This window comes from Pseudopodoces humilis, chromosome 5 (genome assembly GCF_049639895.1).
Source record: "Pseudopodoces humilis isolate 2021_Gansu_Grassland_sample_001 chromosome 5, ASM4963989v1, whole genome shotgun sequence".
NCBI classification, from domain to species: domain Eukaryota; kingdom Metazoa; phylum Chordata; class Aves; order Passeriformes; family Paridae; genus Pseudopodoces; species Pseudopodoces humilis.
The window spans coordinates 59,809,053-59,828,578 of record NC_142204.1 but is presented as its reverse complement, the minus strand read 5'-3'; the positions used below and the strand labels follow the sequence as shown (position 1 = coordinate 59,828,578).

At 39.2% G+C, this 19,526-nt stretch overlaps 1 protein-coding gene across 1 annotated transcript in view; it reads left to right on the top strand.

Moving 5' to 3' along the window:
* CDHR3 (cadherin related family member 3) overlaps nt 1–19,526 on the top strand; it is a 57,220-nt gene that overhangs the window by 19,241 nt on the left and 18,453 nt on the right. The window contains exons 3-7 of the mRNA XM_005526075.2: nt 7,114–7,316; nt 11,664–11,843; nt 14,736–14,849; nt 15,826–15,920; nt 16,017–16,121. Of these exons, the coding sequence (XP_005526132.2) occupies nt 7,114–7,316; nt 11,664–11,843; nt 14,736–14,849; nt 15,826–15,920; nt 16,017–16,121 (697 nt within the window). The remainder of the gene's footprint in view (nt 1–7,113; nt 7,317–11,663; nt 11,844–14,735; nt 14,850–15,825; nt 15,921–16,016; nt 16,122–19,526) is intronic.

Genomic DNA, 19,526 nt, shown 5'->3' with positions numbered 1-19,526 from the left:
CTTGCTGATGTCACTTGGTCTTTACGTTGGGAGCATTCAAGTACCTCTAGAGCTTTCTTGAATTCATGTCCTTGTAATCATCTGTCTGCCTCAGTCCACATTTATCTAGATGGAGCTGAGGGAATGGGAAGAACGGAACAGTCTCTGCTAACTTAATGCCTTTCATATTCCCAGTGGTCCTAAAATAAGTGCTCAAATTCTTTGTTGCAAAAGACAGACTCTTAGGATTCCTTCTTCTCTGGCAAATGCTTTCATCTCTCGAGTGTGTAACTGCTGGAATAATGGGAAGACTTGTTTTCAACACAGACAACAGCATCATTTTCAGCCCTCTGTGTGTACTCACAGATTTTAGGATGTTCTTTACTTAAACCTGGATCCCCAAAACAGAATTAGCATGATGGAATCTCTTCTTGTTAACAAGCACTTCAAGATAATTGTCAATGGAGTGACTAAAGGGGGTTACATGTTTACAAGTCAATGCTGGAAAAATACCTGCCTGGGACTTTTTTCATAATTGTATGGGTTACTGACCTAGCTAGTATGGGATTGCAATAGGTATGATTAATGTAGAATGGGTAGTACTCTATGACTTTTATTTGTTCTTGTTACTAAGAAATGGTACAAAGGAAGCTGAGAAATTGAAGGAAATGGTGCATAAGTTTCTTGTGTAGGATGCTAAGGTACCATTTTAATATTTTAGGAAAGGCTACCAAGGCAGGGGTTGGAGAAGCTGTAATGTTTAAAGAGAAAGGAAATGAAAATAAAACCTAACAGTCTCAGTAATATAATTCATGAAACAACAATAATAAAAATCATAAATTGAGGCTGAATCAGGTGTATGAAAATTCTCCTTAGGCTGCCTAATTTTTGGTGAGTAATTACCACAGTGATAGCAAAATATCTGCTTTCTCTGGTTAAAGAGAAGAGAGACACTTCTCTGGCTGAAGTAACCATTAATGGAAAAATTATGTGTTGAGCCTCTGATGTGTTTGAAAAGTAAGAGAACATTTCCTTGATGCTGACAAACTGGAAGTCAATTGAGAATTAAATGCGTAGAAAACAATTGAACATCTTGAACCTGCACATTATGTTATGCAAGTGGACTACTCTGAAGCTGGCCTCTGTTGAAATCCCTCACTTTCCTGAGCACAGGCAATTGGAAGCTTGAACGTCAAGTCCTGATCTTTCCCACCTCATAACCCTCACTTCTCATGTTCTTTCTCTCTCCCAACTTAAGAGCAGTGCATCCCATCTGTTGATCTTTTCTTTGGAACCAGGATTCTTTCATCTCTTGAAAGATATTTCATCTTCCTCATATTCCCCACTTTACCTGATTATCCAGAAGACATCTTTCAGAAGTGCATTTTTTTTTGCTCCAAAGCACCCAAATTACATTGCAAGTCATCATGAAAGCCAAAGAATTAAAAAAAAACCCTTTTTTTTGAGCTTCCCTCCATTTTGCCTGAAAACTCCCTGGTTGTGTTCTTGCTAATGTTGCATTGACCTCTCTTCATATATTTGCATTATATTCCCAGAAAGCTCATTCCTGACCTCCTGGCAGTGTAAGTGCTGCTGTTGCTAGACTTGGCAGTAAATTTCTGCCTTGCTCACCTTTTCCTAATTCACCTGTTCCTAACCAGCTCATATGTTTTTTTCCTACTTGATTTTCAACCTCTTTGGGGCTCTCTTTTAATTCTGGCTCCCCTTTCACTTCATGCCTCACAGCCTGTCAGACTGAATCAGAGAGCCATAGAACTCCACTCAGAGGAATAAAATAAATGAGAGATCTGAGGAAAGTAATGAGACACACTGGAAGTGACTCAAGACAGAAGAAAGAGCCAGAGTCCTTTATACTCACCCTTACTCCACCAAAATGAGCTGCTCTCCACACTCCCCTTCCTGTGTGCTATGCTTGGCTCTCCCCTCATCTCCATGGTCACCTTTACAGTCTCCTCACAACATGCTTGAACCATGAGGCTTAGCAGGAACTATTTGAAAGCCCTGGAGACATATTTAGAGGGAAAGCAGAAATTAACTACTCCATGGGTATTCGCTTAGTACCTGAAACAATCACTCTTGCATTTCCAGGTGAAGTTGGGGACAGGATAGCATTTCAAGCACATGTACCTTTCTCATACATGTCTCCTGTATCTCTCTACAGTGTCTATATCATAAATAATGTCTGGTTTATGTTTATGGACTTTGAATCCTTGCTGAAAGTAGATCTGTATACGTTGTCAGAAGGAGGATCAAAACAAAGAAGCTGAAAACTACGTTTATAGGAAGAAAAAACACCTCAAGCCACACCAAAATAAAATCCTCCTCCTCCCCACCAAACCCCAGCCTAAGAAGAAAAGAAAGAAAATAAAGGATAAAATTGTGACCTTTGAGTTCTGGAGAAGGCTTAGCTATCCAGAGCATAGGATGGAATCAGTCCTAACACTCAAAATAAATACTAAACCAATTTAGAAATGTATCTGAAAGACTTTGAAACTTATCCCAGATGTTTCTATAGTTTTTTCAAGACTTAAAGAAATTGGCTTGTAATGGGATAGATTACACATTACAACCAAAAGGAGGGAATACCAGTGTTCTGGTATTCAGTAGAAGATCACTGTACAAGACGTCACCTTGTACAAGCCGGATTCATGCTTGTGCACACAGACCTCATCTCTGTGAGGTGTCCAGTCAGATCAAAAGTTTCTTTGTGAACTCAGGAAATGCTATGAAGGGATGAGCAAAGACCTGATAAGTAAAGGGGCAGGTTAGAATTTTTTAACAATATAAATATATTTACATTTTTACCAGCATATCTAAGTCATTTGAGGGTGAGATTTTCCATACACTTTTTTTACTAACATGAAGTCTAGGCACACATTTCCTGGGACAAAGGAAGATCAGCCTCCTTGGTACTACAGGTTTTGTTCCCAGATGATACAGTGTGGCCACATCCACTTTAAACCATTACAAGATCCTAGAAGCACTTTAGAATAGATGCAGATTAGCCATCAAATGAGTACTTCTCATGATTTCTCAAATCAGTATCAGATAGGTGTGGTTCTGTTCCAATCAGTAGGCTTTACTGACGCATCCTTTCCAAGTCCATTGTGTCAGCAGAATTCTCCAGGCCACATAGGTACCATAGCCTAAGGTGTGAATACAGGAAACATAGGTAATACCTGCCCCAGTGTTGAACTGGCTGCTCATGTTCAGCATGTTCAATTAACGTGCTCGTGCTACACAAAACGCAGAAGCAAGGGACAGAACTTTCTGAGCAACTGTTTTTTTCAGTGGGACAACCAGAAAGGGTCATGCAGAAACATCTAGAGATGCCAGCTTAGATCACAAATCATTCAGGTTTCTCCACAGCTGTGTTAACTATAAATCTCAAAATTCTTCCTCTTAGCAGAGATGCTAAGTTTGTGCAGAGGTGTTGAGAATCAACTGGATGAAACCCTGAGCAACCTGATTTAATTAAGTCTGCTTTGAGCTGGATATTTGACTAGGTGACCTCCAGAGGTCCCTTCCAGGCTAAATTATTCTATTAATCAATCCTAATGCATCTATATTTCATTCAGGTCCAGTATTAGTGTCACTGCTCTCCTATTCTCAATGAAATAACACTAGGACTCTCCTCAGTAAAAAAAAAAAAAAAAACAAACCAAATTTGGTTGTATTGTAGGCTAGCAAGTTAAGTGTTTAATCTAAGGGAGCCAGTGCGCTTCTTTGGGGGTCCATGCTGTTCCTGAGACAGAAAAGCTGCATCATGTACAGACTTCCTCATGTGCACATGCCCCACCTCCAAATATGTAGTATTTGTTGTCTGAGTGATTCTTTAGTAGTCAGAAAAGTAAGAAAACTTCAGGTTCTAGGTTTGGGTAAAAAAAACACGAGTATTTGATTCTGGTGTGTTAAGAGAGCACCTCATTGACAGAGTGGTGAAAGCGGCATGGTATTTCCAGATTTAAACAATACTAGATTCTCTTCATAATGCTTCATTGAATAAGACTATTATAGTGGAAGGACAATTAATGACTGTTTTCCCAAGTACAGACCAGGGCTGTGAATGAAGTGTCAGCAAGGAGCAGTTCCCTGACAAGCAAACAAGCTGACAGTGTTTGGGAACTCCCTTAGAGACGTGGGTCCTTTGTTTCATTTCTCACTGCTCAACATGAAAAAGAGGAAGAATTTAGGAGGAGCTGATTTAAACTGCAGAAAACATACTGTGATCTTCCTTCAGTTTGCATCCTGGTAACATGAAGGACAGGGTCATAAAGACAATGAGGAGCACGATCCTTTTCCTAATTTTGCTGGGAGTAGTATCTGGTAAGAACATGATTTCATCATGCTGCTAAAATTAGAACACTGTTGGCTGTTATACTTTCTCTAGGGAATTTTATAATACATATTTAGGGATCAGACACAGATGGGAAAAATCAAGTAACAATTATTTTCCTACTGAAATAGATTGGGCTCTGTGGTTACAGCAGTATAATGAAGAGAATATGACTCTTTGCTAAAACACTTCGTTTAATGAGGCACTTCATTTCTAATAGCCACTGCTCAGTGTGACAGCACTGGAGTGGGAAAGGAGGTCAGCTCTCCAAGAAACAACAACTAGTAGTTATACTCCAGTATCTTCCTTTCAAATATTGATAACATTTCTCTTTGATAAAGTAAAACAAGCAACCAAACAGGACCAAACAGAAAGAAATTTATGGACTATATTAGTGATGCAAAATCACTAATTTTGATCAGTGTAAATACATGGGAAATTTGCCAATATGAGTATTCGTATATTAGCAACTTAGTAGATATTCAAACTGTCTGAAGTCTGTATGGCACATGAAGCACTGTTGCTGCTGTAAGCTACTTCCTCAGGTAGGGTCATTTTGTTCTCAAGGAACTGTAAGATTTCTGCAATCCCTCAGAAACCTGACAGTATTCAGTGGTTTTCCTGATGTTCCCAAAACTGCCTGATTAGGCAGATTGATTAGGACACTGCCTGTGACTTTCAGGTTTCTTTGAAAAATAGCATTTTTCTAACCTGCATGGTGGTGGATAGAGAAAATCTTGAAGGTGTTACTCAAACACACTCTAAAGACTGGCACATCACAGACAAATAAGTCTTAAATATACATAAACTTTTCCAAACTAATATCATTGTATTCATCATTTGTCAATGATTGTCATTGATAATTCTGATAAATAATGTGTTAAATTACTTCAGAAATATTTTGTTCTGCAAAGTAAAGAGGTAAGCAAGGATTTGTGAATATGGAAGGAGGGGTTTTGTAAAATTGGTTGGAAAAAGAAGAAGCATTTAGATGAAGAACCTAAAATTTCAGTTAAAAATAAAGAAGTAAGAACTTTTTATTTAGAAAGACAAATTCTGAATAAAAAGCCAATGAAATCTTTGGAGATAATACAAAAATAGCAACTCCTTTCTACATTTCTAAATACTAGTAAATTAATTCATTGTTTTTATAGATGGTTTCCATTAATGAACTGTGGCTTGATGAGTGAGCTGAATTCATCAAGTACTGTCCACAGGAGATTACACTCAAAGTTCAGCTCCACTTATGGAAATGTATCTCCAGAAGCCCTTCTCAGCTCAGCCTCATTTGCATGGGTGATTTTTGTTGATGATGTTTTCCAGAATCTCTAATAACAGTAATAAAAACTTAGTCCTTCACTGTTATCTTGCTCCTGCTGGTATAAATCAGTAACAGCTCAGCTGAACTCAGTCCTACTAAGGTGTCAGATTGACCTGTTCAGATTAACTCTTTCAGGCAGTTCCCACCTCACAGTCTCCCACATCCCAGCCTGTACCTGTAGAGTTTCTCCAATGCCATATTTTCCATAAATGCCAGAGTAATCCCAGCTGGATCAGTGACTCATGAACCTGCTGTATCTGCAGTGTGGGAGCATGAGAATCTCCATGCAGCTGTGGAGGGGCCCTTAGGCTGCAGCTCAAGTGGTCTCAGACTAGTTCCTGTAGCAACTTTTCACCCTGTAGCTCTGCAGCAAAAAAAACCAGAACAACTTAATGGGGCTTTTGCTACAGTAATTACTGTAATTACAGTAATTAATGAGCCTGTCCAGACCCTTGAGTGGGCAGTATCTGTCTCCTTCTTGGCACAGTGTGTAGGAAGTTTGGCTGAACACAGCCAGCTTTCTTGGAGAGTGTTTTGGACGAGCCAGTGAAGAATCCCCAAGCAAGAGTCAGCCCTGCCGTACTCTGGTGCTGAGGTACATTGCTGGTTCAGGGATGTGAGATTAATGAAGTGCTGCTTCAGGGCACCAAAAGCAGTCCTGATTTATGTTTTCTGACATTCTTCATAAGATGAAGCACAACAGGCCTTTGTCAAAAATACCAAAATCTAGAAGCTAAATGACAGGGGCAGCAAAAAGTTCGGTCTGGGGAGACCAGAGGTCTGGACAAACAAGGAGCTTGCGCAGATCTGTTAGATGCCTCCCCAGTATGTACAGCTTCATGCAGTTTTGAACCATAGTGTGCTTTTGTGGGCCTGCATCTTCTGCAAAGACTTCTCCAGATTGCTCTTCCTTGCTCAAAGCAGGAGACATGACAGAACCACCCCTGAAACTGCTACTAACTCACACTACTCAAGAGCCAGGCTTGCACACAGCTGCCATAGAAAGAATTAGAAGAGGGAAAATGGAGGGAACAGGTGGTGCAGATAGTATAGTCCACAAAAAAAGATTATTTCTTTAGTATCTGGGTCTGTTTCTCAAGGTATTTTTTGATGTAACGGTGAACAGAGGCACTAATTAGTACAGGGGGAAAAATGAAAAAATAGAAAAAAATTTGGCTTCTTTGCTTAGGTATAAAAACATATATGAAGGCAAATGGTGCAGTAAAATAATTCTTTAACAATAACACTCTAGATGACAACATTATAGGACTGAATAAAAGAAAAAATGGATTTTTTAGGCATTAACACTGGATTTACTATGATGCAATGCCCCCATTCATAGGTAAAAAGAGAGTCAGGGCATTTTGTGTTCCTTAATGGCAGCTCTTGACAAAAGCTGTGTACTTATTAGCTCAAGATTCCCAGAAGTAATTTTACATTCATTTTCATCTTTCAGGAAGAAGAACCCAGTTGCTTAAGGGCTTACCTGCAACAAGCACTGTTGAAGAAAACTCAGCAGCTGGTGTTTCAGTCTATGACTTTAATGTGACTGTTTCTCCATTGGCTGCTGAAGGCGTTGCAATTCTTCCTACCATAGTAAATTCAAATCCACTCACAGAAGCTTTTGACATTGAATCAAAAGGAGGTCTTGAATTCAGGGTGAGTTTAACTTGAGTAATTTTCTGTTGTAGGCTGATGTTTCCTGGATTACTGAGCACTGACAGTGCATAGTGTCACATCTTTTAATCAGAAAAGAATTTTAAATGCAGACTGTGGTAATATTCAAAAATGCTGTAATAGATATGACAGACGAACAGCAATAGTAATTATGATTTTTAATTGCATCTTGGAAAAATCACTCATCACAATAATTCCATTAATTCTGTGATAGAAAAATTGTGATTTTTAGAAAATAAGAGGTGAAGAAGAACCTGGAGGATCTGCTTCTGTTTTGGGGTTTTATCTATAGTTTTTCAGCTTAATATGTATGAAGTGAAATGAAACGAAAGTGCCTTAGTTAAACCACTGTTTGGCCACTCTCACCAGGAGTTAAAATAAATTTGTCTCACTTCCAAAATAAATGAGGCTGAATCAGATCAAAGTATCTTTTAATTCTGAACAAAGGCTGTGACACATGAGGAAGTTATCTTAAGGTAAGAAGTTATCACCCTTCCACACATCTGTGACCTGCCTATATCCATTGCACACTCCTGTCCCATGGCAAATGCAGAGCAATTTCCATTACTTCAGGCTGATTTTTATTGTTGAATAAATTAGCAACTATTAGCTCACATTTGTCACAGGAAATGAGTGTTCAGATGCCTGATAACTTGTCATCCCATTGCAATTTGCTTGTACATCTGAGCCTGAACAGTGAAGAGTGGCTTTAATAGATACAGATAGAAATGGTGCAGAGTCTTAAAAAGGTGATTTGAATATCCTTTTCTGGGTGTTTGGGTTTTCACAGAACTGATACAACAGCTCTTTTCTTGTTCTCTCTGCTGGTGCTTTTGGGAGAAAATTTGGGAAAAGTAAGGCTGCAGGCCTAGGTGGTATTGGCTCATGGATTTGATGTGCCTGCAGGGAGCTGCTGTGGCTCCCATGCTCCAGCCTCTCAGCAGAGTACAAAGGTCACTTGTGCCAGCGCTGATGGCTCTTTACTGCTCCCCAGCCAGGTCAGTGAAGTGATTAAAAAACCTCTCAAAAGAGCCTTCTTTCACCTGTGAAGCATAGGGTGGGACTGCACAAATACCTGGACTGTGTCAGCTGAAGAGATCATAGAATTGTAGAATTATAGAATATGCTGAGTTGGAGGGGTTCCTTCAGGATTATCTAGTCCAGCTCCTGGTTCTATATAGGACATCCCAAGAATCACCCCGTGTGCCTGAGAGCATTGTCCAATCACTTCTTTAACTCTGCCAGGCTTGGTGCTGTGACCACCTCCCTGGAGTGCCTGTTACAGGGTTCAGCCACTTTCTGGGTAAAAAACATTTGCCTGAAATCCAGCCTAAACCTCCCTGAACTCTGCTTCATGCTCTTTCCTCAACTCCTGGGTAACAGTCAGAAGGAAATAGATACATCCCTTAAACTGGCTTTGCTGACAGAGAATCCATAATGTAGGACTCCCTTCCTAAGCTTTATTTTGGCATTTTGAATTAAAGTGACCCCTTCTGCTGCAAAATAGTCCTTTTTTATACCTGTTTGCTCATGTCCCATGCCATCTTTATATTATGACACACAAGAATTTATATTGCTGCTTGTTGAGTGTGACTGAGAAGTTAATCTGCAGGAAAAATAATAGACAAAAAGTCCTTCTTGGAATTTTTCATGGCAAGGATGATGGAGAAATTCTTGTTCTAGCACAGTGAAGGGTGACACAAGGATGAAAATGGATGGCCAAAGAAGCTGAAGAGACTGCTTCTTCCAAAGTGCCAGTTTGGACCCATTTCATACCGCAGCCACATTACCAGAATGGCCTGTGAACCTTTCTATGTTTTGCTTGAACTGTTGCTTTTTCCAACATTTCCTAAGTAACTCAGAGGACTAGAACAAAGAGTTTGAGCCAGTGAATATAAGTCATGAAAAAAACATAAAGAAAGCTACATACAAATTCTGCAAATTAGCTGATGAGTGCTAATTGCAGCTCAAAGCAAGGATAAATACTTGGATGTTCTTAGTTAATTTATTTGTTGAGGATTGCTACTTTTAATTACTTATGCTATGTTGTAGCAGATCTGTACAATTTTTCATAAAAGAGATGTGATCCAAAACCAGACACCTCAGCTCTATCTACTGTCATTAAATCTTTGCTAAGATATAGAAAAGGAACTAATTTAATGAATGAATTATGAGATTAGCTAAGTACCTGCTAGGACAGGCTCTTCAGTATTTATGAAGCACATTTAGTCCTGTTGCAGCAGCAGAAAACAATATCATGTTTCTTGATATATTTTGAGACTTCTGAGAAAGTAAGAGTTTCTGAGATCTCAGTCCTGCCCATTCCTCCTCACCTTACTCCTGTTTGAAGGTTCTCAAGAGCAGAAGATGTGTGGAATGCATGAAAACCTGTTTTTGCCTGAAACTACCTGGGTGCTCTTAGTGGAGCTCTCTGAATATATTGGTGGTGGAGCAGGGAGCAGTGAATTTCTCATGTGGAATGAGTGATAGACAGTTCAGGGGTGACTCTAGATCCCCTTTATGAAGCCTGCAGCTGCTCAAGTGTGTGCAGTCCTGCTTTTATCAGTAAGCTTTGCTCCTACCTGAAGGAAAGGAGAATAGCTGCTCACAGCCTATGCCAGTTGCATGCTGTTCCCAAAAAATTTCAAAAGAAACCTAGAAAGATCATTTAGATTCACATCTTCACTTCCAAGGCCTGCATAAAGGAGGGTGGAAGATGTGCATTTAGACACATTTAGTCCAGCTGTAGTTACAGCACCAATGAAAATATTTGGCTGTGAACTGGAGGGATAATCTCCAGAACACATAACTTCTTCTTAGAACTGGACAGTTTAAAATGTTGAATTCATTGTATGTGTTTACAGTATTTAGATCTCCATCAAACATTAATTTTGAACATCAAGCTTTCCATGGTTGTGACAAGCTTTTTACAATGTTTCTTCGGTGTTAGCATCACTTTTATGGGAAACTCATATCTGTACAGTATAGGAGGAAAGGAGAGCATCCAGGACACAGTTATTTTCTCCTGCAGTATTTTAACAGAAAGATCCATGAGGTTCCTGACAGCACAGAAGCTGTCAGGACAAAACATTTGTGCTTCTGTTCACTCTCCTCCAACTCTTTGTTAATTGTCTCTCTTTTGACTTCTGTCTTCTAACTGTGCTGTGCTTTTGTGTTTGTCCTCTGGCCCACAGCATCTCATCTAAACCCAAGGATTTATCTCTTTGTTCTCCTTCTGCATGCTCTTCAGTCTCCTCTATTCTGCAGTATTGTGAATATACTGACATGCTACTTGTCATACACACTCATGAATCCCAGCTCTTCTACTTCTCCAGTTCCACAGCACCCTGCTACTGGGTTCAAGTTTCACACATTTTTAGCCACGTAAAAAAACTTAATGGTCACCTTTTCATTTCTTGTCCAAGAAAGGAAAGATCTTGTTTTATTATTGGTTTCAGCAGTGAAGATTGAGGCACACAACTTTCAGTAACCTCCTGTTGCTCTGGACTCATCCTAAATCCAGAATGATTGCATTTTACATTTTTTCATAGGGTGTCAATCTCATGCTAGTACATATTTTGTGTTAAGAAGCAATATGTAGAGCTGAAAGCCTTCGAAATAAAATCCCCTAAACAAAATAAAGCAAATGTTTGCCTTATCAATCTTGCAGAACTCAAGGCCTAGGATATTTTTTCAATTAGTTTGGCATTTTCCCCAAACAATTCTGGTGCCTCTCTCAGACAATGTACCCATGAAGCTCCCTTTTGTGGTTTTCCTGCAAGTCTTCTCCCAGATACAGGCTACACAAGGAAGGTTCTAGTAACTTCTAGACTATATGGTCTTCTGCCTTCACACTCTTTATTTCAAGTAAAAGATCTTCCTCCTCATGTTCCTAATTCACAGAAAAAGTGAAGCTGCCCTTGTGTCTTGCAAGGCTTCCTCTGAATTCTCAGTCCATCACACCTTGAGCACTCCTGGAGCATGGTGTAGGAAGGAAAACACTTGGCACAGAGACATACCTGTAGGCCTGAATTTGAAGATAAAGCATTGTCTGTGAGGCAAGGCAGCTCCTTCCAGGCTATCTCCTCCTCAAACTGCTCCTCACAGAAAAGCTCTTTGAGTTAGTCCATGAAGCCAGACAACATTTTGATCTCTTTACTCTGTTTCTGTCACATTTTCGCCACTGATGCAAAATGTGCCAACAAGTAAAAGATTATCTAGAACACTCACTCTTTACAGATTGAAAGTGTCTCTTGATTTGTGTTCACTCATTTGGACTCTAAGTTTCATCTCTTGCATTATGTGCTAATAATAATCTTTTATTTTCAGGTTATTACCACTGGAAACCCTGTCCTAGATTATGAAACAATGCCAAAGAGCTTTGATTTGCAGATTTTTGTTGAAGATGTAACTGGAAGAACTGACCTTAACACATTGACTATTCACGTAACAGATAAAAATGAACATCCTGTATTTCGAGGAAATTTGGCAATTCAAAGTAAGATAATGGTAGAATTTGAAAAGAACAATACTTGAAAAGATTACATCAGCTTAAAAAAAATTGAGCTCATACACTGCCTGTAATTAAAGTTGTCTAAAGTAAAGTCTAAAGTAGTCTAAGTATTTTGCTTCAGGAAAACAAGGGAAGAATAGGACACTGTTTTTATCAGTGTTGTTTTACACAAAGAGTTGGTATGCTTCATCTCTGGAAATGCCCTTTCATTTTTCTTGAAGTTTTGTTAAAAAATTGTTTACCCATTTTGAAGCAGCTGAAGAATTAAAGGAAAAAAAATACCAATAAATACATATGTTCTTTTTGATTAGAAAATTAAAGTTTGCTGGGTTTATAACTATTGATTATGGGTCCATATTTCTGTAGTTTGTTGAGAACTGGACTGACAAGCAAGATAAATTTCAACAAGAGCATATTGTATGTGCAAGAATTTCTGTGGGAAAACAATAAAAATCTGGCTTTGCAGATGTTTTATATCTGCATATGGCATCTGCACCTTCACACGAGAAATTAAGTTGAAAATCAGTCTTAAGAGTGAGACCTCAGAGATTGTGATCTATAGTGATACAAATTGAAGGAGGCCCCTACATGGGGCAATTGATGTTAACCAAGTTTACTTTTAGACCAGGGGCAAAGATGCAAAGGGGAGGAATGTGCAGTAGCCTTAGGAATGAGGCTGGAGAGACTGGACTGCAGCTGTGGCCAGTGCAGGCTTTGCACGTTGTGCTGTACCTGACACTGCCATCAATAGAAAGGTGTCTCGTTACGGACTTTTGGATTAGGTTCTTTCTCCCTTTGAACTGAAGATTGATGAGAGGGAGGCTATTTTCTCTTGTTCGGTCTCAGCATTTTATTCTTTTCTTATCAGCACTACAAGGTACAAGGAGCTATGTGCATTATGATAGAAAAGGGGTAAAATGGCTAACAAATATCCTCTTCAAGGTCTTTTATATGTCCATTTACCCAATTAACAGATGCCAACTAAATTATTTTTCTTAGTGACCCAATGACCTAACACCTGTGTGCTGCACTACAGTATTTTTTATCCAGTCACTTACTACTACCCAAAAACCCCTAGGAAAAGAACATGAAGAAGAAAGAAGGACAAGAGACAACACCCTAAATCCTCCATCTTGTCTCCTGTTCTCTAAACTACTTTTTCACCTAGTTATTTAAGAAACTTTCTAATCTACATACTTACACTTTTCCTATCTAACTTTAACATTTGTTTTCATGTATCACCATGAAAACATGCTCATGAATTTCATATTATACAAAATTCAGTGTTTCTTTGAATCCTAGAACTAAGTGTTAGAAACAAGGGCACACACTCTGTATCTCAGACTCCAGCAGAAAGGATGGGAAATAAGTGTCCTACTCTCTAAGAGATCTTATCTTGCTTATTTACTAATGAAGAAGACCTACAAAAATGGTAACAGATACATCAGAATATAGTGATTTATTATGTGCTCACATGCAGACAGAACAATTCAGTTCATTCCATAAAGTACTGAGAGCCTGTTTGACAACTTGCTGTCATAGCAGCACTGTATGGCCAAGCATACTTCAATACTCAGTTTTAAAACATGTGAAAATACTAAACTGTGATCCCTTTGTGGCAGGTATTCAGAGCTGGCTGCTAACCCCTCAGGTTTGGACTGACCACGCTGGGACAGTGAAGCTTGGCTGCAGCCTGACTTTTGCAAGGGGACGGGTTCAGAGCAGCCTGCTCACATTCAGCCTTCCTCACTGATGCCTCCTGAGAACATTGGCATTGCTGATTCCATACAATACTTAGTTTGTAAAGCAAATTAGCTTCCCCAGGGAAGAGGCTGTGTCATCTTCTTGGTATAGCTGGTGTCTTGCATATCATGGGTGCCACTGGAATCTAATAATAATTAAATCTGACGCTTCAAGGGATCAACACAGCATGAAACACACTATGTGGGAACTTGTTACAAATAAAGGCATCAGCTTAACTCTCAGCTAGAGCTGCCATAAATTGGTGAGCACAGATGTCTGATCTGTCTAACTGCGTGGCTTTAGTTAACAGTACCAGCCACAATTAGACACTAATTGTGCATTTGCTGTTTATGAAAAAGCATCTCCCTCTCATTAAACTTTGTATTCATATTGTTGTCCTCTGGGAACAACTCATTATGCTGCTCTGGGATTCCTACTGCTCTGATGAGGAGCAGCAGTCAGTAGGGGTCACAGTGGAAATTAATAGTCCAGAAAGAGCAGATTCAGCATACACAAAAGGGCATAAAGCAAATAATGTGATCTAAAGATCTGTTGTCCTGTTAATTGCTCTGCCCAAGGAGAGATAAGGCTGTTGCCAGTAGTCCAGTATGGGATAGACCAGCTGTGAGAATCCCTGGCATGGAGAGAAACATACCTTGCACTGAATTACCAGCCTCAGTAAAGCAAACATTTAAGTCTGTGCAGACCATCAGCTACTTATCTGCCTCACAGGTGTAAAGGAAAAGCAGAAATTAAGATGAAAGGCTCTGAGGTCTCCTGGCAGGGCACAGGACAGGAGGGGTATGATGATGAGGACCTAGCACAGGATTGTGTTCTTCCCACCTGCATAGTAAAAACCCCACAAATGTAGCCCAAATGCATAATTTTCCCCATAATCTGTGAATAGCTCAAGATCGGCCATAAGGAAAGATCAGTCCTTCCCCTGAATGGACAATTCATATTGCAGTGGTTGTTGCCTGTTTACAGATATGTAATTGGTTTCTTTTTGTCTTTTGAGTATTTGTGATCTTTATGATGATTTTGGAATTACACTTGTGAAGTGAGAAGATGTAGCAGGTAGTAATACATCCTGACAGCTTCAGTGCATCAGTCTCTTTGCTGCTGTGTCCTTTATTTTTACCCAGATAACAGAGTACTCTTATGTCCGTGCAGCTGTGACCATCTACGTGTTGGAAGGGACACCTCCAGAACGCATTTTCCAAGTTGATGCAGCTGATCCTGAAAATGCAAAACTCCAAGTAAGTTGTACTAAACAAAAAACTCCAGAGTTTATGTAGTCTGCTGTGTCTGAAATGTGAATTACCATCATCTTTCAACAACTTCCTTCCATATCAGAAACACAGGAAAGGTTTGATCTAGAAAAAAATAAGCATTCTCAATATTAAACTAAGAAAAAACAGCCTTAATGTTTGGACAAAAATTATATTTTAAGTTCTCAGCCTTCCAAAATTAAGGGATATTGAAGGCAGAATTTGATATAGTTAATCAGAGAGACAGTAAAAATTGTGAATTTAAAATTAAAAAAATAGCTCACAAAATGTTTCATATAGATGACAGCGACTAAAAATAAATAAAATTTTTAATTTCTGTATCACAATGTAAATTCTTTTAAATGAGACCATAAGGAAATCACTTACAAGGCAAATTAATATCAAGTTTTTGACAATCTCAGGACAAACTGTGACCTTCAGTAATGAAAATGTGTTGGCTGAACTGAAAATACTGTTGGTATTCAGAAAAACTTGTGGAAAATGTTAAGTTGGTAGCTGGGGAAAAGTAACTGCACTTAACTAAGAATTATGTTGTATCTTTGCTTTATTTAGTTTGGCTTTATAAAGTACAGTACATTCAAGAACTGAACCCAAAGATGCTACTTCAATGTTTAAAGAAAGCAATTAGCTTGAAGTCTGTCCTGAGTCTTTGCCCAGTCAAACTGAGCTGGTGAGGAGGGAAGCAGCACTGTGGGAGTTTAGCTCTGCTTTGTGTTCCAAAGCAATGGCAGTGAGTTCCATATGCCCTCTAACCTGACATATCTGAGGCATAAGAAGCTGCAAATAAATAAATGCTGTTACATCCTTGGACAGATCTGCTCAGTGGCTTTTGCAGGTTATTTGCATGGTGCAAATAACTTTCCCTTTTCTACAAGGCAAGGAATGAATGAATGGAGGTATGTTTAAAGACAAAAAGACTGAATTTTTGTTCTCTTCATTTCAGTATTCACTGCTCCCTGCAACAGTGCCATTCTCAATCAGGAGAAGTGGACACATTTTTTCCACAAAAGAATTTGATTATGAGAAAGATCCACACTGGTGAGAATGTATTTTATTCCCATAGTTTATAGTATTCAGGGAAATGTTTTCTGACATACACAGAATAATTCCTGTTCTGTTTTTCTTATCTAACAGTTACTTTTTAAACATAACAGTGACAGATCCAGAAGGACTCAACTCAACCAAAACAGTGAATATAAATATAATTAACATCGATGATGAAAGACCTTACTTTACCACGTGAGTAAAATTTTTCCATTGCATTCAAAATGTAGGTGTTTTCTCAGGTTTACTGCTTTGGCACCAGTCGGAGGGTTTAACATAAGGGCAAATAACTATGACAACAAAATACTACTGAAAAAAGCATTTTAATTTTGCTATGATTCCTATTCTTATACTGGAAAGCTTTATCCTAACGTTCCTAATTTATTCTTATTTATGTTCTTAATAGTTTAAAGTTTTCTAGGCGCTGCCTTCAGACTAAGAACAGACAAACAAACTTGTTTTACTTGTTAGCATTTACAGAGGTTAAAGCTATGCAAAGATCTGTGGACAAGCTCAGACAAGGAGATTAATTTCACCCGGTGTGAATACAATCATATAGAGTTTTCTCCTTATGTAGGTGTGCATTTCATCATAATTGTGTTTATTCATGCAGAAATGTCTAGACATAAGAAGGTCTCCCTTTTGATCAGTCTTCCTCTTCCCAGACACACTTGTAAATAATAGGTGATCTTTGAAACTTTGTTGTCTCTTACTATGTCATAAGCAGGAAATTGTGTCATAACACACAAGTCAGAAATAGCTTTTGAAGGCTAATGGAGACAGGATATATTGAAAATGTGGAAAAATATGCATGTGCTACAAGCAAGCTGTATTGCTCTGGAAAACACAATGGACAGTTGTTTCTGAAGCAGGAGCCTGATAAATTATCACAGTTGATCTGACTCTGTTGTTGATTTATCTTTGTCACTGTATGAGACACTGATGGGATTCAAGGCAATGCCATCGTGTCTCCTGATTGTGAGACTCTGCAAGTTCCCTGCTGAGAATATTTATGATGCCATCTCTGCAAAAGTGAGGACAGGATAGCACCTGGGGCCATGCCAGGAGGTTCCAGCCACTTGTTTGGAACAATCTTCTGGGTGTTGTCTTGACCGAGAGCAGTGGGTGGCTCCTGGGCTGAGGCCAATGATCTGGACCTTGATGGATAAAGGGGTGAAGAACCTGAAGAAACAAAATAATTAAATGTTAGAAATAGGCATAAATTGTTGTTGATGTTGTTTTTGCTACCTACTTAATACTTGAACCTCATGTCTGCAATAACAAGAACTCTAGTAGCTGATTCCATGTTACTGTACTTCTGCAAGGAGAAGGAATCCTGTTCCCAGTGCCAATGTCTGCACATTGTGTTCTAGATGATTGTTGCCTCCTATTTTGCCATTTCTGTGTATTTGTTCTTGTGTCTGGAATGCTAAAAGAGCTCTTTTAAATATCTATTTGTTTGAATTAGTTGAAAGCTGCAGTGGCTTGAGAATCTGTAACACCTAAGTTCTAAGACTCATATGGCACAAATAGAGTCTAGTATTTGTTTGAATCTTGTCCTTTTTTAGATTGACACTACTGATCAAAAAGAGCAGCTCAGTTTGTAAAGAATTTTAGATTAAATTGTATTTCATGATCTATCCTTAATATGCACATATGTGGCCTGTCCCCTGCTATAATGTGAGCTGCATGCTGGGGCTAAGTACTTCCTGACACTAATAATTAGTTCTGGAGTAAGAGCTGGGGAAACTTGAGGAGTTAACAAACCTCCTTTATTTTACCCCAATCATAGATGTCAAGAACCGAGTTTCAAAGGGTCTTTTTAATTGTTCCCATAGTATATGCAAGCACATCTGGTTTTGGTGTTCACAACACTATGTTGGCATTCAGGCTTTTGAAACTGTTCCTTTTAAAATCAATGGAAAACTTGTGGAGTCAGGAAAACAAAGGAGAAGAAAACAAACATATACTGCCTTTGCAGTTATATTGCAGTGACTAAAAGGTCTGCTTGAACCATCCTGTAAAAAGCCACTGGCAGGTGGCAGACAGATGACAACAGGACACATCCCAGACACTGCTGTGTAGGAAGTGACCCCAACTCCTCCCCAGCTGTTTCTTTGTGCTATGGGGGTGTGCTCAGTAATATCCCACTTCTTCCCAAAATATCTAGTGGGGATGGCATAATGACCATGTTGCAGAAGGGTTGGTAGGACTATGAGGGTGGAACTGTGATGAGTTTGCTGTTCACAGAGAGGTTAGAGTTGGGGTTCCAGTGGTCCTAGGGAATTTCCTACTTTGGGCTGAATACAGTTAGAGGGGTGGGAGTGAGTGGGATCGGTTTCTTTCTGCATGACTCTGGAAGCAACAGGAGAACAAGGAAGGGAGGGCTTCAGTGCCAAGGATGAGATCAAAACTTTGTGAATAACTGACACAACAGGCTTCAAAAACTCCTTGCTTTCTTCTGTCTGTAAGTTAGGTGTTTTTACTGGGAAAACCCTATGTGATTTCTCGCCTGTATACTTGACTCTTTTCATATGAACTGACAGAACAGTTGAAGATAGTGTGTCTTCATAACCATTTTAAAATTGCAAGTGGAGCTCTTGAGGCATGGGATCTTCTGTTCTGTCTCTGCAATTCTCTGCTCCAATTGCTAAGTGCCCCATGAAGTGTGTCTTCAGAGAACAACAAATAACTCGTGTTTTCCTGTACTAGAAACTACAGACTAGTCAATTACCTAAGTGGTAGCTTAGAATGTTTTAAAACTGCAAAAAGTATTTAGTCTTGGAACACACTTCAAATGTTTTTTTTTAACTCTTGAGGACCTTCAACTCCCTTTGAGTTCCAGAATCAGGAGACATGTGTGTGTCCATGTGTGAGTAATAGGAATCAGTCTTCTGAAATTCCTTGCACCATTTTTGTGTCCTGGCCTATGCCTATTTTTACATGTGGTTCAAGTTCTGAAATTGTCCACCTGAGTACCCATGTGAACATCAAACCGCAACCACTGTAAGCAATCCTGCACAATTGCTTGCACAATGCAATTTATTGTGACCTATAAAACACAATTATTGGAAAATTTGGGAGTACTGGCACACCAAACAGCAGCAGTAGAGAACCATTTTCCCAATGTAAAATGCATCAGATAGACAGATACTGCTGGAGTTTGAGGGATGTTTTTCTGTTAGGCATCCAGAAGAGCGCTCCTTCCTGCCTTTGCCTACTGCAGCAATAATTCAGTTTTTCTGTAATACTGTTGCCCCCAAGAGTGCTCCAGCATTCATCCCAAAAGATGATTAACTACATTACTTATTGTAATTTTTGGTTTTCTCTCACAAAATGAAGGAATTAAAGCAAATGTCTTTATGACCTGGTGGCTCTGTACAGAGATGGATGGCTTGATTTAACCACCCCCTCTTCAACTTCCATGGTTCTGTGAAAGTTAAGTTGTTTTTACTGTGGAAAACTTGCAGAGGAAGAGCTCTTACTTGTGTGGCTGTGTCATGCTTTATGAACATGTGCCAGTTCAGCTACTGCTACATGTCCAGCTGGCAGAACCAATGACTGGGATTTTTATCCAGACGTGCAAATAGCCATCACTGA